Source organism: Nymphalis io, chromosome 9 (assembly GCF_905147045.1).
Source record: "Nymphalis io chromosome 9, ilAglIoxx1.1, whole genome shotgun sequence".
Classification (NCBI taxonomy): domain Eukaryota; kingdom Metazoa; phylum Arthropoda; class Insecta; order Lepidoptera; family Nymphalidae; genus Nymphalis; species Nymphalis io.
In genome coordinates, this window is record NC_065896.1 from 11,435,119 (window position 1) to 11,459,937 (window position 24,819).

General features: G+C 35.8%; 2 protein-coding genes across 2 annotated transcripts in view; both read left to right on the forward strand.

Annotated features, from left to right (window-relative positions):
* The first annotated feature begins 182 nt into the window (after positions 1 to 182).
* Positions 183 to 5,881, forward strand: LOC126770602 (uncharacterized). The gene is made up of 5 exons (XM_050490078.1): positions 183 to 495; positions 934 to 1,025; positions 1,307 to 1,935; positions 2,267 to 2,337; positions 3,055 to 5,881. The coding sequence occupies exons 1-5, from the start codon at positions 363 to 365 to the stop codon at positions 3,168 to 3,170; spliced, it is 1,041 nt and encodes a 346-aa protein (XP_050346035.1). The 5' UTR covers positions 183 to 362; the 3' UTR covers positions 3,171 to 5,881.
* An 8,630-nt stretch (positions 5,882 to 14,511) lies between these two features.
* The window catches only part of LOC126770533 (solute carrier family 23 member 2), a 30,967-nt gene continuing 20,659 nt past the window's right edge, over positions 14,512 to 24,819 (forward strand). Inside the window, exons 1-6 of the mRNA XM_050489964.1 lie at positions 14,512 to 14,649; positions 17,745 to 17,801; positions 20,122 to 20,220; positions 20,744 to 20,864; positions 22,051 to 22,284; positions 23,107 to 23,242. Of these exons, the coding sequence (XP_050345921.1) occupies positions 17,751 to 17,801; positions 20,122 to 20,220; positions 20,744 to 20,864; positions 22,051 to 22,284; positions 23,107 to 23,242 (641 nt within the window). The 5' untranslated portion in view covers positions 14,512 to 14,649; positions 17,745 to 17,750. The remainder of the gene's footprint in view (positions 14,650 to 17,744; positions 17,802 to 20,121; positions 20,221 to 20,743; positions 20,865 to 22,050; positions 22,285 to 23,106; positions 23,243 to 24,819) is intronic.

Genomic DNA, 24,819 nt, shown 5'->3' on the forward strand with positions numbered 1-24,819 from the left:
AAAGTTAGGCAATTCCTGCTTTATAATGCATTCATTTCATTCAAATAACATATTCTTAACAAAAACCCTTAATGGTTTTTGTTTCACTCGTAGGGGGAAAATAATCAAGTTTTGGCGACACTGGTCACTATTGTTGACGTTGTCACTTGTTCGTTGTTAATTGTCATTTGATTTCAAAATATATGATTTATTCTAGCAAGAAAAACAACTCGTAAGCACTATGCAGCAACTGCTATTACTATCACTCTGTGTCTATATCTAAGTGCATTTAACGAGTTATATATATAATATTAATTATTATTTACCCGAAATAACAACAAGCCATTTGATGTGTTTAGAAATTGTAGATTTATAAATATAAAATGTCCTCGCACTGGACTAACGAAAATGCAATTCTGAGGGATTTATCCGTGGCACAGGGACGTGAAGTCCCTGCTGAAATCGTTAATCCAGTGGGTTCCAATGAAAAACCACCCGCTCTCAATTATACGGAAGGTAAACAGCTATTTTCACTTATCTTTATAAGTATTAACCTTAAAACTTTTTTTTCCGTTATTATACTTGCCTAGGTTCAAAATGTATCGTCACGGTAGCATGCGAAAGCGATCCCGTGGCGCTCCACGTTAAGACGGAAAGGCTACCGCTGGTTTTTTAGTGGGTATTCCGATGTTCGGGGCGCACACGGTGCCTTGGACACCGGCGCGCCCCACATACCCGCTCACTGTTCCCGTGAGGGAAACGCGTAACGCGTTTTTCCAGGGTTAAAAAAAGAAAAGGTTCATAATGTATATGAAAGTCAAGATTATTATATATTCATGAAAATACTTCAGACATTTAAAGTTATTGTGATTAACATTCGATTAACTTTGAATTGCTATCTATGTTTATATATTTATTTGTATATACAGAATTATTTTTGATTTTCTATTTCAGAAACAGAAGAAGAGTATTTTACTGGCTGTGTTGGCAGTGGTGACTTTGAAACCGGACCTGATATTCAACTTATTCAGCATATGCTAAACTTGGTATGTTTGTTTTTTGGTCTAATTGTATATTCTATTGAAATTTATTGCTGACATATTTTTATTTTGTACATATAAATAAAATTGTGTCCAAATATTACAAGGTAAATATTTAAATATACATATTACAAGGTAAATATTTAAATAAACACATTAATTTATTATTAGCCATTAATAATAACTATCTAAAATAATAACTATTAAACAACTAATTTCATTAAATTGTAAGAATCAATTGAAAACAAAGTCAATGTACTTGTTGTATTTTTAATTGTAAATTTCAGGTGAGAGAAGTTAGCGTAACAGATATTGAAGATAAGGGAACTGATCATACAAAAACAATAGTAGAAATTACCAAATCAAATCCTAACGTTTCTCAAGGAACAAGTGCTGGACTGGAATCAATATTGAAAAGTGATGTAAAAAAAAATATAAAAAAACCAAAAAAGAAAAGGAATGTTGCTGTTGCTTCACTCATTGAAAAATATGGAGATAATATGTATACTAATGAAGACAATATTGAAATACAAGTGCCTAGCACGAAACTTTTGAAACCGGATGATTTTATACCTGATCTTAAAGACATTTCAACCGAATGTAGCAGCAATAGTGAATCAGTTTACAAAACAATCCCAATGATTCAATCAACCACTTCAATGTTTAAGAAGAAATCTCCAAATAGAAAGAGTCTGGGTAACACAAGCACATATCAGAAAGAAGGTCATTCATCAATGTCTATGACAACTGAAAATGACATTTCGTTAGATAAATATAAACCAGGAAATTTCGTTCCATCTTCACATGCTGGGGAACGCTATAAAGAATACTTAGAAAGAAGTAAATTAAAGGAAATTGTCAAGGAAGATGTATGGACCAAAGCTGAGCGGCTAATGAAGGACATTGACTCTAAAAGGTATGAGTTGTAAACTTGGTAATTCCAAAATAAATGATGTGGTTTTCAGATGACTCGACTAGAACAGTCTTATCTTGTATGAGCTTTCAAAAGTTTTTTTGATAAGCGCATGTTGAGCTTAAATGTAAGCACCACAATATCAAATATGGTGCCGGGAACATATACACATTTAAAAGTATACACCCAGTAAGTTGAGCACCTGACCGGGTGTAAGTCTGCAAAATTACTCTATGCTGTTAAAAAACACCGCAAAAACTCCAAATAAGTGCGCAAATTATAATCTACCCAAAGTTAACTGTAGCATTTAATTTATTGGTATTATTTTTTTCAGAAAACAGGAGTGCTTTGATGTTGAATCTCCTACAACTAGTTCCCAGGATGTGCATAGCTTAGAGGCAAAAGGTATGAGCTTATAAATCTTATTCAAACTATTTATAAATATCAGTTCTATACAATCGTCCTAAGGATAATAAAACACAATTACAATTAAAACATTAGACAAATTATATTGTATTAAAATAATGACAAATCATTAAGTTTTAATGCAATATGGTCTATGGCCAAAAAGTAAAACAAAGTGATGATAATGATGGTGAAGTCCTCCTGGTTGATTTCAGCCACGGCAGACATTCTTAAGTGGTACTAGCCAATTGAACTGGATATTTTATAGTACACAAATGTGTGATGCACAGATACATTCACTATTCTATTTCGTAATCAGATGGGATCGCCGACACCGACCGGAATAGTTTAGGACATATGCTTTCGGCAAGGGTTTACCCACTTCAAGACTCCAGGCCACTGATAACTAACTTGACCCGGGGCTTGAAATGAGGATGTAAAAATAATATCATCTTTGAATTGGTTGTATATTTAAAAAATCGGTTGCCTGGTACTAAAAGGGCTTATATCAATAAACCTTACTTTTGCCTATCAGAATAGAAACAATAAACATGATGTCAGTTGTTTTACCTTTGTGCCTTTTTACGTAATATTGTCGGTATTAGCAATTTTATTTTTAATGATGTGCCAAAAAAGGGCTTAAGTACATTTCACTCAAATATGTTCTTTGGCCCTTTTAGCACCAGGCCACAGAAATATATAATGTTCATTTTGCAGGTATGGATTTTGTACGTCTTCCACAACATCGCCATCTCTTGACTGGAGATTGTACAGTTTGTAAGGTTCTATGCACACATAACAAGGAACAACTGAAAGACATACACGATGAATGAAAATAACTTTAGAACATCTTCTATATGATTTTACTTTTTTAATAAGATGTTAATGACCAATTTCTATATATATATATATGACGTTATATCATGGGTTGGAGCGTGGAATTCAGTAACAGCCTGTTAATGCCCCACTGCTGGGCTGCCTCATCTCCCTTTTTGGGGAGAAGGGTTAGAGCTTATTCCACCACGCTGCTCCAATACGTGTTGGTAGAATACACATGTGACATAATTTCAATTAAATTAGACACATGCAGGTTTCCTCACAATGTTTTCCTTTACCGTGAAACTCGAGATGAATTATAACCACAAATTAAGCACATGAAAATTCAGTGGTGTTTACCCGGGTTTGAACCCACGTTCATCGGTTAAGATTCTCGCGTTCTAATCACTAGGCCATCTCGGCTTATCGTCGTACGTGTAATGACGTAGGTACGTCATGAGGTGAATTCGACTTTGAGCAAATCGTGGAGTTCTAGATAACCTAATTCGATTTAAAAAAAATTTGATTGATAATGATTTTTTTAAATCCATTTGTGAGTAAAAACATTATTAATATTTAAAAGCTAGTTCTTGTTATCCAAAGAAATATTACGTTAAATATATATTTGTAACATTTTAAAAATTCAGTATCTCTCATAAATAAATCTTACTTTGTTTGGTGATGATGTCCACCTGACTGATTTTGGAGATTCCCAAGAGAGATTAGACTGCGCAGGACATACAGACTCCGGGCTACTATTGAGAATTTTTCTATAGAAAATTCCAATAATATTTTATCGGCCCGACCTAGGATTTGAATCTAAGACTTCAGGATCTACGGCCTTATCGTAAGCCATTAAACTAATTAAATATATTTTTTAATGTGCCTTTAAGTATTGTTAATACCAAACGTGCTTAAGAATCAGTGTTTACAGTTAAACTGTTAATACATTTTGGAAGATAATGTGATCAATGGAAATAAGTCATTTTTACTTTAGAAAATGATCGTTATAATCCTATTAATGTTATTTATTTAAAAAATAAAATTCTTATATCTCATAATGTAAAAGTATTATATAAGTTATATATGTTCTTAAAATTGCGTATCAATATGTCAAACGTAAGTGATTTTTGTTCCTATGAGTTCATATATAGATGAGTTTGAAAAAGTCGTAAGTATCTATATAAAGTTTATTGTAAGGCTAGCTGCTCCGTGCAGTTTCATCCGCGTTAAACGTTACATCTCAGCCCCCGTGGGTCGAAGCGTGATGTTATATAAATTACTTTTTCAAGAATTCAACTATCGAATGCAAAAAGTTTCATTTAAATCGGACTAGTAGATTCTGAGATTAACGCGTTCAAACAAGTTCGCTGCAGCTGCAAAGATATATATGTAACCAATAGTCGTTCACGTACAATTCATTTCACAGATTAAAAATAAAATATCAAGATATGTTATTTTTAATCTGTGAAATGAATTGTATATGTAAAAATAACTTAGTTCGTGTAATTTATTTTTAAATGGTTTTTTTTTTTATTATTATGATTATATTATTTTTCTAGTAGAATAAATTTATAAAAAAATACCAGTGTAAATTCATAGTCGAGTGGAAGATACACTATGTGAGTCCTTTAGGAAACCGTCTTTGGGTCGAGAATTATGTACATTAAGACACTCATAAAACGCTAGTATGGCTCTAATACAGGTTAGCGAAGCTTAAAACCGGTGTCGCGGATACTTTTGAAACAAAGCAATAAAAAGGTGCCTTAGTCGTAAAAATACGTTTAGTAATGATAAAATATAAACAAATTATACCGCATTACATATGGCGGTTTAGCCATTTTTAGTCAGATAATTTTTTTTTAAGTTTTAATTTTATAGATACATGTATCATTATTGCATGTTGTGTATTAGGTGATAATTATAAACATTATAGTGAGGAATCAGTTGTGCTGTGTCTTCTTCTTTCGAATGTCAAATCAATAATGACAGAAAGAGAGAAATAAGTAAGGAACGTTTATAAGTGAGGCCGTTAACTTCTCAAGTATACATTGAAACTTTGTGATAAAATTGAAAAGGGTTTTTGGAATGTGATATTTTACCATTGGCTAGTGATATTAATATTTTGGTAACTAAAAATTAATATATTTTTTTTATATTATTAAATAATATGAAATATGTACAAGGTAACGTAATTAGGCATGAAATGCATACTTTTTAAGCTACTTTTTTAATTGTTGGTATGTCTTTTTTACATTTAAGTAGAATACGATAACTATTCATGTAAGAAGTTTTATATTGTAAAAGGTTTACGTGTTATTTGTTATTATTCATAATAAGTAAGTAGATAGGCAAATGGGCCACCTGATTGTATGTGGTCACCAACACCCATATACATTGGCACTTAAAAATATTAACCATTGCTTGCATCGCCAATGCGCCGCCGATTTTAAGGAGTAAGATGTTATGACCCTTGTGCCTGTACTGGCTAACTCAGCATTAAAACCGGCACACGAAAGTACTATTGCTGTTTGGTAGAATATCTAATGAGTGGATGGTACCTAACCCTCAGGCTTGCACAAACAATCCTACCGCCAAGTAAAATTATACATATCTAATATGGCTAAACCTACGTTTTATGTTGTGGCAATCCTACTTTATAATATTTTGTTTATTTTACGTAAAGTGTATCTTGGTCTGTGATCGTCGAAATTTATTTAATAAAATATATTTTCTACAAATTTTGTATTAAATTTAACCTCTCCTTAACATATACATACATAATTTTACTTTTTAAAAACGAATCGTCGCGGGTCGCCTGGCAGATGTGAAAGATTGAAATTATTATGTGCAGATAATACGCACAAAAGGATAGTTTAAGAAAGAAAAAAATTAAAGAATAAGATTAATATAACATTTATTTATATCACACCGCGATGGCTCTCGATGTCACCGTCTAACTGTGACATCAATTCCATCGCGCACAAAGAAATTTGGCAACTCGTTTCTTTGTCGCACTTCCAAAAAATGGAATTCCTTACCAGCTCACGTGTTCCCCTTCTCTTACAACCCGGGTTCCTTCAAATGAGGCGTGAAGAGGCATCTTGCAGGGTCGGCAAGGCGAAGGCGGCTAGGCGGCGGGTTTGCACTCCACTCCACTTATCGCACTCCATCAGGTTGAGTCGTTTGCCCTCCCGGCGCATATAAAAAAAATCCCTAGTAATAAATGGTATATAATCGCTATGTTTAGTATTCATACAAGAAACGTAAGTTGAACAGGTTATTTGTATATAAATAGTTTCGAAAAATGTACATTTAAGTACTTATGTTCTCCTCAAATATTCAAAAACGATTATGGTAGAATTTCGAAAACCTAATTAGTGAACACTCGTAGGTATCAATTATTTAATGAAATGTATTGAGGTATTGATAATATTTTCTTTGAATAATTGTTAAACCGTTCTTTACAATACCTCTGTATAATCAAACAATATATGGAGTAAAGCTAAAACGTTTTAATTTAAATATAACAAGACTTATATCTTTTATTTTATGAGTTAAGTGTGTGAAACAAATTATACGATTAAGATAAGATATGAGATTTTATTAGTGCAATGGAAGGAATAGTACTTTATCTTAAAACAATACTAGCACTCATAGCTTCATGCCTCACTATGAATCCTGAGATTTATAAATTTAAGATAGGAACTGAAGGACGTTCAGTATACTCTATACTATACTATAGTGGTATTTGTACGTAGACTCCGTACTTTGTTAATAATAATAACAAATTTTGATTTTGATTTTAAATCCGAGTCAATTTTTGACTGGTTGATCATTGAACATTTAACTTGAAAATTCTTCAATTAATATGGTCTTCTAATTTTACATCCTCTATCCAGTGGTGGACAAGGGCCCCGGTGCATAAGGAAAGAATCGGGCCCTCATCCCCTCTTTCCGCGTAGCCTGAAATTAAACAGTGAGTTCAACTTATCCCTAGTAGCCTAAATCCATACGTCGCTATGAGGGGTAGAATCTCTATGTGTTTAATAGAAGAAAATGGGAATAAATAATCAACGACGCACATGACAATACAGAATATTTATTATACAGATGAGATAAATAAAGGAAAAAAACGATTTTGGAAAAAAATGGAAATTCGGAGTACTTACTGAGATTTTACTACATTGCTTGTCAATGTTTAGTAAAGATTACAGGAAGTTCTACAAAAAAAAAAACACAAAACAGTTTGTTTGGTAATGATGCGGTAGAGATTAAAGTTCGTCGGTAATCATATCAATCAATCAATCAACAGCCAATCGTTGTCCACTGCTGAACATAGGCCTCTCCCAAGGTGCGCCAAAGCTCCCTGTCCTCCGCCTTCCGCATCCAGTTGGTGCCCGCCACCTTCTTAAGGTCGTCGGTCCACCTGGCTGGAGGGCGCCCTACGCTGCGCTTGCCGATTCGCGGTCTCCACTCTAGGACTCGTCTGCTCCAACGGCCATCGGTCCTACGACATACGTGACCAGCCCACTGCCACTTCAGCCTGCTAATTTTGCAAGCTATGTCGGTGACTCCGGTTCTTTTCCGGATAATCTCATTTCTGATCTTATCCTTCAAAGATACTCCGAGCATAGCTCGCTCCATAGCACGCTGAGCGACTTTGAATTTGTGGACTAGTCCCGCAGTTAGTGTCCACGTTTCGGCACCGTATGTCATGGCAGGTAAGACGCATTGGTTGAAGACTTTCGTCTTCAAACATTGCGGTATAGACGACTTGAGGACTTGACGAAGGTTGCCAAATGCTGCCCATCCCAAGCGAATTCTTCGATCGGCTTCCTTCTCGAAGTTGTTCCTACCGACTTGTATTATCTGTCCTAGGTAGGTATATTCACTAACAACTTCGAGAGGTTTCCCCTCGACGTATATCGGTCCCGGCACGACATGCCTATTGAACATGACCTTGGTCTTGTCCAAGTTCATACCGAGACCGACACACCGGGAAGACTCGCCTAGGCTACGCAGCATTTCGGTGAGTTGTTCCAGCGACTCTGCTATGATGACGATATCGTCGGCAAATCGAAGGTGTGAGATGTACTCGCCGTTTACATTGACTCCATACCTAGTCCAATCCAGCGTTTTGAAAACGTCTTCCAACGCGTTGGTGAACAGTTTCGGGGATATTACATCCCCCTGTCTCACCCCTCTGCGCAGTTGGATCGCCTTCGTCTTACAGTCCTGGATGTGGACAGTCATTGTAGCGGCGTTGTACAGACATCTCAGTACCTCGATATATCTCCAATCGATATGACATCTCTGCAATGAGTCGAGCACTGCCCAGGTTTCGATGGAGTCGAAGGCTTTCTCGTAGTCCACAAATGCCATACACAGCGGCTGATTGTACTCTTCGGTCTTCTGCACAATCTGCCGAACAGTATGGATGTGGTCCACGGTGCTGTAGCCTGATCGAAAGCCGGCTTGCTCTGGGGGCTGGAACTCGTCAAGTCGTCTGGCGAGACGGTTCGTGACGACTCTTGAGAACAGCTTATACACGTGACTCAGGAGGGAGATTGGTCTGTAGTTTTTCAAGAGGGTTTTATCACCTTTCTTGAAAAACAGTACCACCTCACTCCCGCTCCACGTTTCCGGGGTCTTGCCATGTTGGATGACGGAATTAAAGAGGCTTGCTAGCTCTTTCAGGACCGGAGTCCCGCCTGCCTTAAGCAACTCTGTTGTGATTCCGTCATCTCCCGGAGCTTTGTTGTTTTTAAGCTGTTCTAGAGCCGCCCTAATCTCTCCTTGGTCAACGACCGGGAGCTCCTCGGAGTAATGGCGCATAAGAGGGGCGCGCTGGTCATCAATACTGATTCCCACGGGTTTATCCGATCTTGAAGAGAACAACTGCCCATAAAACCTCTCTACTTCTCCGATAATCTCAGGCCTAGAGGTAACGACCCCACCATTTTCAGTTTTAAGTTTTGTCAGACGCGGCCTCCCAAACTTGCGAGCGAACACTTTCGATCCCCGATTTTGCTCAATCGCAGCCTTGATGGCACGGGTATTGGAGCGTCGGAGATCGCGTCGCGTCAGCGTTTTTATTGTTCGGTTTAAGGCCTTATCTGACAAAAACGATGGTAGTTCTCGTCGTTTTCTCATGAGCTCGAGTGTCTCAGCAGAGAGTTTTGGTGCGTTGTCTCTTCTCTGTGGCGGAAAACACTTGCGGGATGTGTTTTGCAGTATTTTGACCAGCGTGTCGGTTCTCTCATCAATGCTGCTTATGGTTTCCAACGCGGTGAATTGATTTTGAAGTTCCATTTGGAACTTTTCGGAGCCTTGAGCAGCTTGGAGCATGGTAGGTCGGAGAGTAGACCTCATCATTCTCGATCTTTCGGCTTTTAAGTTGATATTTAGAGTGCCTCGAACCAAGCGGTGATCACTTCCGGTATTAAACCTGTTGATCACTGAAACATCTCTAAATATGTGCCTTTTATTCGAAATGATAAAGTCTATCTCGTTCCTTGTCACGTTATCGGGGCTTCGCCAGGTCCACCTCCTCTGAGGCTTCTTTTGAAAGAAAGAATTCATCAAAAAAAGCCCCTGCGCTTCGAGAAAGTTTACCAGCATTTGCCCCCTGTGATTTCTGCAGCCCAAGCCGTAAGGTCCGACTTTCGATTCACCGCTATCTTGTACTCCCACTTTAGCATTAAAGTCTCCCATAACAACATTGTAGTGGGCCCTCGAGGTGTCGTTGAGGGCCTTTGCGATGTCCTCGTACATCGCTTCGACCACATCATCAGAGTATGTCGAAGTTGGCGCATATACCTGTACAACCTTCAGGGAGTACCTGTCGGAAAGTTTTAGGACAAGGTACGCTACCCGATTCGACACACTACTGATTTCCACAATGCTGCTAATGAGATCCTTTTTGACAAGAAAACCGACACCACCCTGGGAGAGGTTATCACCTTCGCGGAAGTAGAGTAAGTTACCGGACTCTAGAGTTATCGTGTCCTCCCCCTGTCTTCGGACTTCAGATAACCCCAGTATATGCCAGTTTATATGACTTAACTCTACTTCTAATTCGGCGAGGTGATGGTCCAGCCTCATCGAGCGTCCATTATACGTTGCCATGTTCAGTCGTTTCATACGGTAGCCTGCCGTGAACCGGTGATTCTTAGCACCCCCTGCCCTGCCGATACCGCGACCGCTACCTTGGTCGGGCCTAGCGGGCTTGCCGGTAACTGGGGGCCTTTTTTTTGGGCGCATCTGCCATTAAGGGAGGGGTTTGCCCATACTCGCCGCGCTGGGCAGGCGTGTTGGCGAGCGCAGTAGGGGGTAAGATGTTTATGGGAGGGGGGACGCTGCTGCCCATCCCCCCTTTTCCCCGTCCCTCAGTCGCCTCTTACGACACCCACGGGATGAGATTGGAATCAATACTAATTCGTAATAAGATATTATAGTTCCTATAGTAGCTTATTTGTCAATATGAACTTGAGTTTAGAAAAACGTCCTTTATTTTTCGTTGTCGATCAAGTTGAGAGTTATTATAGATTAGGTATACGGTTACCATTGTGCTGGAACATGTATCATACATGTTTTGTAGTCTGATTGACATGTTTTGAAACTGATGGGAGGCAAGGGCGAATGAAAACTTGACTAAAAAGTTGATGGGTGGAATTGTCGAATTGATCTCACGACTGTCAAGCACGTGAGCTTATCGCTGATCCAATGTGCTACGGACGTACTCATCCAAACTACTAAATGACTGTAATAACGATAATAAACAGCATATGCTTATCGACAACGCTTGGCACGTGCTAAAAATCTTAAGTCAGGAGTTTTGGAATTGTTGATGTTCATTTAAAAACAAAGAAAGAAAAAAAAAATATTCCTTTTATGCTCCTCTCTTTTCAAAACTGAGTTTAGAGGGCCCACTAAGCTCCGGGGCCCTAGTGCTCTGCACCACATGACCCTACGATAGCGACGCAACTGCTTTTATCTTTATATATTGATTATAATAATTTAAAAACAAATAAATCTTTATATAAACCTACTAGCTAATGGCCAGCGTTGCAATGCTGCAATGCTGCAAATAAATTTGTTTGTATGTTGTATTAGTAGTATAAGTACACCAATTGTCATGTCAATCATATAAAATATATTAAAGTCTATTAATCTCAACCAGATATACCAACGTCCATTTTTATATATTTGTACCTATGTAGTATGTTATCGATGCACTTGTTCTTGTTAATTGTTGTATTTTTAAGTGCTATACATATTTATATATTATTATATATATGTCTTGTAAAAAAAATCAGACGAAAATATACGCAAAACGTGTGCAATACTACTTTTTTGATTGACAATATTGACATTCACAGTATAAAATTCTTTCATAGATAACTTATATTATAGGATTTACTTTTAAGTTACAAAAAAAAAAATTACGGTAGATTTAGTTCGGTTTAATTAATCTGTAGTTTCCCTCAATAAAAGTGACCATGAAAACTTTGTAATTTGTCAAAATATTCATCACAAGAATGGGACTACCTTATTCCAATCTAAGAGGGAGTGAAGATAAACAAACCAGATTTACATGTTTCATGTAATTTGCTAAAAGCTCTGTTGTATTATACAATACAAACAGTTTATGATTAATTTACCTTTTACTAGGTGGTAGGGCTTTGCCGACGCCGCCTTAGGCCGCCTCCTACCCAACGTGGGAGGACCGGGATCGCTATGTCGGCGCCTCTATGCTGGTGTAGTGAGGTCGATGGCACTGTATGGTGCCCTGATATGGGTGGACGTACTCACCGCACAAAACCGGGCCTTCCTGCGGAAGCCGCAGAAGGTCATAGCGGTGAGGGCGATCAGGGTCGGCGGAGGTCGGGCGGATCAGGGCTCTAGCCCAGCAGGCCCTGGGCTGCCGATGGGAGGAGGACCTGGGGTCCCCCACGGCCAGCCTGGCGACAGTGGAGGCGTTACGTCCCCACTTGAGTCGCTGGGTCAAAAGGAAACGAGGCACGCTCTCGTTCAGGCTGACGCAGGTGCTTACCGGACATGGCTGTTTCGGTAAGTACCTGCACGAGATAGCGGGGCAGGAGGTGTCACCCTCCCGCCACGAGTGTGGTGCGCCATTCGACACGGCGCATCACACCCTGACGAAGTGAGCTGCGTGGGGGCACCAGAGGCATTCCCTGGCGGTGGTTGTTGGAGGAGACCTCTCCTTGCCGAGCATCATCGACGCGATGCTCGGAAGCGTGGGCACCCCTCGCTTGGTCGGAGATGGTCTCCTTCTGCGATAGTGTGATGCCACAGAAGGAGGCTGCGGAGCGGGCGCGGGAAGAAGATGAAGGAAGAAAAAGGCTCTATGCGCACCTTCTCTCCCCGCCACAATAGGCGCCACCGGGAGTAGGGGGGGTTCACAGTACCCTGGGACCCCTTCCTAGAGAATGGAGGCCCGCATAGGCGGGCCGGACGTGGACATACCCCCCCACCGTTCCCGTGGGGGAAACGCGTAATGCGTTTTTCCAGCGTTAAAAAAAAAGGTGATAGGGCTTTGTGCAAGCCCGTCTGGGTAGCTACCACCCACTCATCACATATTTTATCGCCAAACAGCAATAGTATTGTTCGTTAAGGATGGTGAGCCAGTGTAATTACAGGCAAAAGGGACATAACATCTTCGTTCCCAAGGTTGGTAGGTAGTAGTAGATAGGTTGGCGCATTGGCGATGTAAGGAGTGGTTAATACTTCTTACATCGCCAATGTCTATAGGCGGTTGAGACCACTTAACATCAAGTGGCCCATTTGCCCGTTCGCCTACCTATAACATAAAAATATATATAATACAACACTATTCCGCCTAACTATTTAAAACCACTTTATTTTACTTCCATAATCCCGAATACATTTTCGCGGACATTTGATCGCTATTTTTTCGCGAAAGAACGAAAACCAATGAAGGTTGCGGTGTGTGAAAATGAATTTATTTAATTGTCATACAAACAAGTTTTAATATTTACGCTCGCAATAAATTCAGTTTTATAGGAAGTACGTAGCTTCAAAAACAGCCTGTTAATGTCCCACTGCTGGGTTAAGGTCTCCTCTCCCTTTTGAGGAGAAGGTTTGGAGCTTATTCTACCACGTTGCTCCAATGGGGGTTGGTAGAATACACATGTGGCATAATTTCAATGAAATTAGACACATGCAGGTTTCCTCACGATGTTTTCCTTCACCATCAAGCACGAGATGAATTATAAACACAAATTAAGCACATGAAAATTCAATGGTGCTTGCCTGGGTTTGAACCCAAGATCATCGGTTAAGATTCACGCGTTCTTACCACTAGGCCATCTCGGCTATCCGTACGTAGCTTCAGTAGAAATAAAAGAGTAAATATTAAAACGATAGCCTTTTTAGTTTATATATACACACATATAATTGAAAGTTCGTGAATATTTGTATTTAAATTGTAAGTTTATATCTGCACCAAGATTATGACGTACTTAAATTTATCTTCCTCAGATTGGTTTGTCCGGAAAACTAAAAGACAATTAGCCATAAGACCGCCCGTTGTACAACGTATTATATTAAATAATAGTTTTATTCTTAAGTACTTCTATAATTTAACATTGGTGTACGATAAAGTTTGTTATAAAAAGTGAGGAACTTGCATAATTGTAATATTCAAGATAATGATAACGATGTTTTGATGGCAGGCAGCCAGTCGAGTTTGAAACGGAACAAATAATCGGATTTACCTACATCAAAAAGACTTTGAAAACGATTAAGTTTGATTAAAAAGAAAACTTGGTGGGCAGACAAGCGAAAAATTTAAAAGACACCTAAAATTAATTTTTAAAACCATAAAAACAGAATAAATAATGTATTGCTTCAACAATAATTATTGCATACAATTTATTTAAACGATAAAGACTATATGTACCGGAACAAGTAATTTTATTCTTTAATTCAAATGTATTTTTTAGTTTTATTTTTATAACTGATTTGTTGGGTATTATGCTGTTACAAATAATACGGATTCAAAGTTTTAATCTAATTAAAATACATTACCTTGCAACAATTATTTAATTGCCTTAAACTTAGTCAAGCTAAGGCGAGTTAGTCATCGATAGTTCGAATTCATTTGTGGCTTCAATTTTATCTGGCTCGTCTGTTTCCAAGATACACGAAATTTATTTATATACAAGAATTACTGATTTAATATTATAAGTAAGGTATAATACAAATAACATATGGTTTTAAAATGCTATAATTGTCATAGCGACTGATTATTATGAAAAGATACGTCTTAATAAGAATAATTGTACCAATAAATACGTCTTATATTTACAGTGTGCTCGTGTTGAAATTAATTATTGTTATTAGATGGTCGCTGTCATTTGTTGCCATTAACGAGTCTTGGCTCCGATCGCTTGCTTGTGCTGATATTCGTACTTCCGTGGAATAGTTTTGTGTTTTGTAAATATTTCGGTGAGTTGTTATTTTATTACATTTTAAAAATGTGTATTCATGAAAAGACGCTATAAGTGTATTTTTTAAATATGTTAAAGTGAATATTTTCTTTAAATAAACACGATGGTTATTTAATCATAAATACATATTATTTATGTTTTAAAGGTAATTAAAAATTGATTACTATAGGCCGTTTGATGTATGACAAACTTCTTGTTACCAAGTGCATGTATTTCAAATTTAGGGTATCTGTTTTAATCTACTTCTAATTTTTATCTCGGTTTGAAATTGCAAAAGTTTATGTCATTTGAACGACAGCACAATCATTTAGTACCATCGATCTGATATGTTGAACTAGGAGGTGGATACTGAAATCTGGAATTGTAAGGATTACGGGTATATTTCTCGACTTTGAGCTCTGCTAGTTTCGCTTGATGCGTTAAATACACTACACAAAAAGCTATATACATATTTATTTATTGACGAACAATAAACAATTGTTCAAAAGAAGTTTTCAAAACTATTAAACATTATTAACCTTTGTGCAAAAAATATATTTTTGTTACAATCAACGACATTGTCCACAGATAAATAACAGAATTATATATTCTGTAATTTATAAAACAAAGACAAATAGTTAAGTTATTTTTTTTTCTCATATCATTATATTACGGATACGATACGACTTACATATACCCTAACAACCCTAACAAGTGTGTATGTTAACCTAAGATAATAATTTTACTATAAAGTTAACATATTAAAATAAAAATACCTAATCATATATTTAACAAGCGCTTGGCCCTCGACTTTGCCCGCGTCATAATCGAAAATCCAGTTAAAAGGGGTAAAAAGGCCAAAATATATTCATTATGTCATATTTTCGCTATAAAGTGTGGAGAAGTAACAAATTGACAACACACAAAACCTTTTCTATGTATGATATTAGTGCGTTTTCATACAAAATCCTATGTCATTTTTGACTGTATCTTTTCAGTCCCTTTTGAAATGCCTACCTGTTAATTATTTGTAACGAATTTAACACAGAGGTATCTATTGTGTTTTTAATTTATTCGCTTCTTACAGAAAAACCAAGCCATAGCGAGTAACATTATAATCATGGTCACGTTCACGACTAGGATATTAAAAATTAAAATATTACTTCACATTTAATGCTTATAATACATATTGTATATAATATAGTTTTTGTTCGTTACCTCTAATCTACGCCCGTAGATTGTAGGTGTCAATATTATAATTTTTGTTGCATGGTCTACATCTAAATCCGATTTATATTTATTATTACATATATATACATATATATAACATATATATAATATAAATATTAAATTAATTGATGTATAAATTAAATACGACCGGTTCAGATTTGAATCACATAGATCAGAGAAAAACAAACGAAAGCCTACTAAGAAACATGTCGGGTTTTGGTAATTTTAAATAAAACAATAATAACTTTGTTTATTTATTCTAACATAAAATACATAATTGAAAAATCTCTCGTGGAAGCCAAGCCTGGCTAATCGTAAACAATATCCGTGGAAACAATATCTCGAATAAGATATAAAATTTACATAACCAATAAATTATTCATACGTAACGAATAATAATTAAAATGTAAAGCATTGCAATTAAAACAGTTTTTTCTAAGTTTTCCATTTAAGGAATTTATTGAAAAGCAACATATTTACCTCCGTTTTATTTATTCATATTGAGATGCTTAAAATGATGACTAGTAATAACTCACATTGGAGCAGCGTGGTGGGATGAGCTCCAAACCTTCTGAAAGGAGAGGAGATCTCAACGCGTTAACTTTAGTTTTTTACGGAGTTCCTATTTTTATTCATCAGATACTTGCATAAGTTTTTTCTTGTTATATTTTTCCGGCTTTTGTTTTATTGACGTGATAAAGAATTTGTTTTAAACGCAAAAAGTTTCATCAAAATCAGTTAAACCGTTTTAACGATGATTGAAGAAGAAACATACAATTTTATAATATAAATTATGTTAAATTTTTATATATTTTACTGATTGCTAAACAGAAAAAAAAATTGTTATCAGTATAATAGGTATTTATTGAGCAGGTAATATGATAATTAAAATTTAATGTCTTATTTTACTTTATAATCGACTTAAAATAGGATAACTTCAACGATATTGACGATCCACAATATCAAGCGTAATAAATTCCAAGCAATATAATAAGTAAGAATATCTTACAGCGCTGAACTGCGAAGTTGGGTCTTTTACTCTGTTTACATAAATATTCTATGATTCACATTCAATCTTCTTCTCAAAACTAAAGAAGGCTATAGCTCAGCAGTGGGACATTAGACTTACTATATAAATGCAATAATTATAATATATGATTTTGCTTCTTTTAACAAAAGAGTGTATTCATAATTCATTTTATTTGTATTTTTGAAATCAAGCCAATCAAGTCGAATAAATAGAACAACGGTAATCTAAAAGAAGATTGGGCATCCGGGCATGTGTGCAATCCACTGCATTTTCACGTGTTTCTTTTAAGCGTCTTGATCTCGTGCTTAGCGGCTAAGTAAAAAGTCATAACGAAATTGATATTTACGAACATTGACCCACAAAATAGCAGGGTGGTGGAATAATTTTTTTCAATGGAAAAACGCATTTAAGCGTTCCCCCAACTGAAGTTTATGTGAGTCTCGCCGGCTGAAGTTATCGGAATACGCACTTAAAACCAGCAGTACCCACGCCGTTTACTGGGAGGCTTAAAATAAGCTACCTAACCTAACCTCCTCCATTCTTCTCCTAAATTCATTTTCTTCGCGCATTGAGATGTTAGTATACTGTAGTTGTTTTAATAGTTTAGCATTTTATTTCAATTATAACCATTAATTATTATCTTTACTTTAACATGATTTGCAAATAAAGTTATTGATTTATTCTAAATATCCAATAGAAGTAACAATAATTATAATACACACGATATAGTACAAAAAAAAGTCAAATGCACATTATAGGACATTACATGACAAAGTAATATTTTACTATAGCTATAGTGAGAAGAAATTACGTTGAATATTAAGCTAATAATAAATAATAATAAATTCTTTCAGATAAAAATGGTGATTCACAATATTCAAATTGGACTCGAGAGCATGGTACCAGATTTGGTAAGTGTAATTTTTATTTCCACTAGAAAAATACCATATCAAGATACAGTATTATATTTAACTACGATACTAATAAAGTACTTAAGACAGTCATATTAGTAATTTGTAAAAGGAAGTTTTCCATTCTTATTTATCGCATTATTTCCTTCTAGTTACAATACAGAGGTTTATGGGTCGTAATAAATATTATATATATCCTCTGAAGTGTTAGATAATGATGACATCAAACGTTACTACGATATACTATTTTTGAATGTGCAACATAAAACGCAATCTATATACAGGCTCCGACTTAGAGATCCATGGCGCCTAGACTCTTTGACATTTAAGCCTCCCCATTTCAAAACGGTTAGAGTAAAAATATATTATTTTTGGCTGGGTTTGGCCCAAGCCGGTGTTGTACACCTAGGCATCTGGGGCTGACTATGTCGTTATGAGTGTACTGCATCCTCCATTTTACATTGTTCTTTACCAGTAACCAGTAACAATCTGTTAATGTCCCACTGCTGGGCTAAGGCCTCTTCTCCCTTTTGAGGAGAAGTTTTGAAGCTTATTCCACCACGCTGCTCCAATAGTAGAATACACATGTGGAAGAATTTAAATGAAATTAGACACATGCAGGTTTCCTCACGATGTTTTCCTTCACCGTCAAGCACGAGATGAATTATAAACACAAATTAAGGACATGAAAATTCAGTGGCGCTTCAGCGCGATCTAATCACTAGGCCATCTCGGCGTTGTTTTTTTTCTAGCTCTTTGTGAACTTTAACGCTTTAATATACGTAGTATATAGCTGTAATGTCGTATATAAATAGCAGGTAGGTTGAAAGAGATAAATATAAAATTTCACAAAAGTTAATTTGGTCTTAATGAGTATATTTAGATAAAATATTTTTTTGAAAAAATCAATTACCAAGTATAGATGAATATCCTTAAATTCCTTTAGAGTAAATTTAATTTTATGTAGGTGAATTTTTGAAGTACGGCTGTTTTTAATAAAAACTAAAATTTCACAATTTAATGTTAGCATATCTTTAATACCGCATTATAATTTGATAACAATTCCAGTTAATAATTTTGATACTTAAATGCTATTAGCGAGTCATCGATATTTTCGTGGTATTTTCTTACATATGTGTGTAGTATATATTTTGTTTTACATTTTCACTCAGAAAATCTCGTGTACGGGTAGCTACAAACAAAGGAAACATAACATATTAGTTCCCAAGGAATGGGTAATATTTTTTACATCGTGTCATGTCATTTCACAATCGTTTTGAGTTTGTTCTTAGAAAATACCTTCTTACTAATAGAAATTGTAGGTGTATTTCAAAAAAGTTTCAACTTTAATATCATCCGCATCATGTGAATGCTTGGCTAAGATATAAATAGATGGTCAAACAGGATGATAAGATAAAATGTGCAAATAATAAATAATAAATTCGAATTTCTTAATCTTTGAATTTCAGTCCAGATATGTGATCACGAATGTACAATACTGTTACTTAGAAATATCTCGATTTTATGATCGTGATAATTCGAAAGACATACATACTTGTCCGCCAACTGTCATGTCGATAATTATATACTCTACTCTAATAAAATTATGTTTCATTCGATAGTTTACTTTACGTCAAGTTGATTAGGATAACTTTTGATTAGCACTAGTTTTATCTCGTTTATTTAGACAAGGTTGTTTTCAGTGTTTATTTACATTTCTGTGGAAAAATATTCACATTTGGTTCAATTAACATGTTCTTTTTTGTCATTATAATACGATGAAAGTGTACAGAAATAACTTATTTTCGAAATTAGTTATGTATATCAAAAATAAAAACATAAATAATGTAACGTGTAGTATTTTATTATCAAATACGGACTCAAAGTTGTTTGAGAATACGCCGAATACTAATTGAAATTAAATACGCTGATAGAAGTGAAATGGCCTAGAAACTGACACAAGAATTTTAAACCAAGATTGCGGGTTCAAATCCAAGCATCACTGAGATTTCATGTCATGATTGTTTTTTTTTACAATTAACCTCGTACCCAGTAGTAAAGGAAAATATCGTAAAGAAATCAAAGAATATATTACTATACCCGCAGTATTGCAGTAGAGCTTGAAATTCTGTCACATATCCACCAACCCACATTGAGTGTTGTGAAATAAGGTCATGCTCAATTTGCATTTGAGGAAAAAATAAAGTAAAAGTAGATAAAAGGTTCCATGAAAGTTGCGTAAAAATTGTTGTAGGTAATGAGACCAAGTACAAAAACCTTTTTGTCTATACAAGCTGCAAGTAATCATTATTTTTTTTAGAATGTACCAAATGGAGTGAAAGAGGAGCGCAAGGGCAATGTCACTTATGCCATAGACGACTTGCCACCCTGGTATCTCTGCATATTCATGGCATTACAGGTTATTATTAATAATAAATATATTTTGTCTACATAAAGTTTTTTATCTGTTCCAAATGCAGATAGGATTTATATGTTGTATTTATAATGTGTTGTGTTAGAAAAACATTTTAACGAACATCCTATCTAAAAGTACCTATATATTGCTTACACTGTAAATGAGAATAAGTCAGTTGTAACATTAACTTTTAAAGATGAAGAAAACAATTACCCGTTAAAACTAAATAATGTTTTATGATTCAGGGACATTTGTTAAGTACATTTTTTAATAGCATCGAGCGTTTAAGTGCCTTGTGTAACCTATAAATGTGTAATATATAAATTTATCTATGCATGTATTGCATATATTTTTTTGTTAATGAATCGATTTTGATTATTGTTTTCATTGATATTTTTATTTATTTGATGTATATTAAGGCAAACTGAAAAAGTTGATTTTAATTTTTATAACTTTAGTTAGTAGTATGTATCGAAATATTATTCATTTATTTATTCATATAAAAATTATTACATTATCTTCACAGCATTATTTGACAATGATCGGAGCAATCGTGGCCATCCCATTCATTCTTTGTCCCGCACTTTGTATGGCGGAGACAGATCCTGACCGCTCAAACATAATATCTACGATGATATTTGTTACAGGTAAACCACCTTACAAAACTATACGAAATGAGGCTTAAAAGCTATTGTTAAATACTTACGTAGTAAAGGACATACTAGTTTGGAAGAAAAAAAGAATCATAGACCCCCATGCCTTGCGGAATCTTATCGAAATTTGAGGGTTAAAATTCAGACCAGCACCAGAGTGCTATCGTACCTTCTAATTTGTGAATACAATTTATCTCGTTCTCGGTGGTGAACGATAACGTTTATTCATTACTTTTGGGGAAATTCTGCTGCATATATCACAGTCAAGTCGTAGTGAAGTGGTGAAATAAAATCGAAATATAAACATTCTACTTTATAAGTGATCTACTTAATAAAGGTATTAGACACCTTTACCCAGCAGCTGGACACTTAGGAACTGCTAGTTTTAAGGTTATATAAACAATTTTTCACACACGCTTTATTTACAAGTAAAAATATAATGGCGTTTATTATTTTGTTCTTATGTAATTTATTACGTATTAGATTATTTTGTCGAAATAAAATATAAATATGCATCATCTTTGTGTAAAAGGGGAGCGTGGTGTTGTTTCGAATGACGCCTATGCGTGCTTAGGGTATATTGTCACATTTTTCGTGTTGTATTTTAAAGGTGACCCTTAAAGATAAGAAAAAAAAACTATCAAAGAAAAAGATAGTTATTTATTTTACGATTGCTTGCTCAATCTTCAAATATATTTTCAGCGATAAGTAACATAATATAACAGTCAAATTATTTTTCTTATCATAATAAAAATCTTAAGTGTCACTTGAATGACAAGAATGAATGAACTTGGTGGTAGGGTTTTGTGCAAGCACATCTGGGTAGGTATTGCCCACTCATCACATATTATAACGCCAAACATTAATACATATAATTGTTGTATTATGGGTTGAGGTATGAGTGAACCAGTCTATATCTATAGGCATAAGGGTCATAACACTTTAGCTCCCAAGGTTGGTGGCGCATTGGTGATGTAAGGAATGGTTATGGCGCCTATGTCGGCGTAAATATTTTTTTCACTTAACTGTCATTTATGTGAGCGCTGGTGACCACTTATCATCAGGTAGCCCACTTGCCCGTAAGTTAGCACACTGCCTACGTAAGTTATATAAAAAATATGTAAAGATAAACACATTGAAAATTATAAAATCATGTAACCAAAGATTTTAAACATTTTAGGTCTTATAACGTGGCTGCAAACGACTTTCGGCTGTCGATTGCCAATAGTACAAGGTGGAACGATATCGTTCCTAGTGCCAACGTTGGCTATCCTCGGTTTACCAACGTGGAAGTGTCCTGCTCCTGACATACTAGAAACTATGAACGTCGAAGAGAGGCGATCTATCTGGACAATCAGGATGTGTGAGCTGTCTGGCGCTATTGCCGTGGCATCGCTCTTTCAAGTCATTGGAGGTAGATATGAATTAGGGAATAAAAAAATAAAGTATCAAATTATAATATTGTGACTTAAATTAAATTGAGAATTCTTACTTTTACTAGTACATAGACATTTGGAAGTGTAACAACCATTCAAAAGTTATTTTACGGTGGTTTTAACAAAAATGTTTGTATTGCTATCTTTCAATTTGAATAGTAAGTGTACCAGTGTAATTGCAGCATTAAACAGTCGTTTGTATTCATTACGGCGCCAAAGCTTATGGGCGGGGTTTACAACTTACCGTCGGTTGGCTCACTTTCCCGTCTGCTTTACTAAATGTAATTTAAAAAACTTATGTTAACAAAAATTGGCTGTTATTTAAGCTAATGCTCAGAGTATTGTAACGTATAACTGCCAGGGAATAACTAATGACTGAAAAACTGTCGTTAGATTGAGAGAGGTCTAGGGGATATTGGTGAGATATGTTTAATGAATGAAACTTTACTGGTGGTGGTAGAGCTTTGTACAAGCTCCTCTGGGTAGGTACCACCCTCTCATCAGATATTCTACCGCAAAACAGCAGTACTTGTTATTGTTGTGTTCCGGTTTGAAGGTTGAGTGAGCCAGTGTAATTACAGGCACAAGGGACATAAAATCTTAGTTCCCAAGGTTGGTGGCGCATTGGCTATATAAGCGATGGTTGACATTTCTTACAATGCCAATGTCTAAGGGCGTTTGGTGACCACTTACCATCAGGTGGCCCATATGCTCGTCCGCCTTCCTATTCTATAAAAAATAAACTAACATATTTATCAAAGTCACTTTTAGTCTAGATAAATAAAACCATCTTCTGGTAGGTTACTTCGGTATAATAGGTTCTCTGCTTCGCTTCGTGACGCCACTGACTATTGCACCGACGGTCGCGCTGGTTGGACTGACGCTATTTGACCACGCGGCGGAGGCGGCCTCACAACAGTGGGGCATAGCAGCGGGGTGAGTTAAATTTTATAACATATAGCTTTAACTATTCTAGTTGTTCATCTGTTTGCAGTTGATGATTTGTTCTAGTTGTGTATTAATTTATGAAATAAATTACATTCTAAGACGGTGCTGATGGAGCTAAGCAATTCAAATTGCTTGTTGATTGAAGCATGTTTTGATTTTCATTCCATTATGCTGCTCTACTGCTAGTTGGTGGTGGAGTTGGAGTTGGTTAAATAATAGTCTACAGTTTTGCTTTAGGAGTATTTTTTTTAATTATATTAGTTTATAGTTTTGCCTACCATCCGTCCTTCACTATCGAGCATAAAATGAAATATAAGCGCAAATTAAGTACATGAAAACTTAATTGGATCGTATTCACAGTCGTGGGTTAATATTGCCAAAGTTCTTGTCAGCAAACTTAGCTCAACTAATAATTATATATCTGATTACTTTAACACAATTTCACTAAAACATAGTAAATAGGTTGAAACCGTCCTGAAAGCAGATATAAGGTATCATAATCCGTAGTAATCTGAATACTATATTTTGCGTGAAATTTTGCTTATGATATTATTATAATTTAATTAAAAACTAAAATATATTTCAGGTTTCGTTGAAGAAATCCTACACTGTCGTTTGGCTCTTTTAAAATCATATGTATATTATTAAGAAATTAATTAGCTAATTAGTCTCTTATGAGAACGTGCATCACTAAACTTTACTCGTACAATCAGTTGGAAGCAGGAAGCAAAGGTTATCGCCTTGCCTGCATGGCTCTATTGATTCAGCCAATAATAATTTCAGTGCATAAACTAGATACTACAAATATATTGGATTGACTGGAATTAAATTATTTCTGAAAACATAATTTGCGTGATGTTACTGTAGTCATTCTTATAGTTTTCCCGTTTGTTAAATAAAATTAATTTACAACAGAAAATTAAACAGGGTCACTCAAAACTTATAGGGTAGGGAAGTTGGCATGTTCACTCAAATTGTTTTGAAAAGCAGGTAAAGCCATTGGTCCTGCTCCTGAACTTTCCCCGGTCTTGTTGAATCGTTGTCGTTATGAATGTGAGGAGATACGGTTGAAATGAGTAAAATTACAATTAAAATTAATATTGTTGCTATTTTTATTTAAATAATACCAGATTTGCGATCATTAAAACAAGGTAAGATGAGGATCGTTACAACAACAATATATCTGTGATTGTTTTTTTGATCTCGCTGGGAAAACGCACCTATGCATTTCCCTATATAAAGTTTGTTATATGAGACTCCTGGCACTAACTGCGCCAGCATACCTACTAATAAACTAGTGGTCCTTATTCGAAGAGCGTCACGCGATCGCATGCGTATTACACCTTGATGCCTCAACGGTTGGCCCATGTTGCGGGTTTCCAATTCCTAGCCCCGGAAACACTAAAGGCGGGGGAGAAAGTGCGTATAGCACTGACGCCAGCTACTTCGGTCTTCTTTGAGGCCCATCATCGGTTAGTAGAAGCACTACCCTCGGGCTTCCGCGGCGCGGCCTAGTTCTGCGAAAACGTAATGTAGTAGTATGGTGTTAATCACGCTCAACAGCG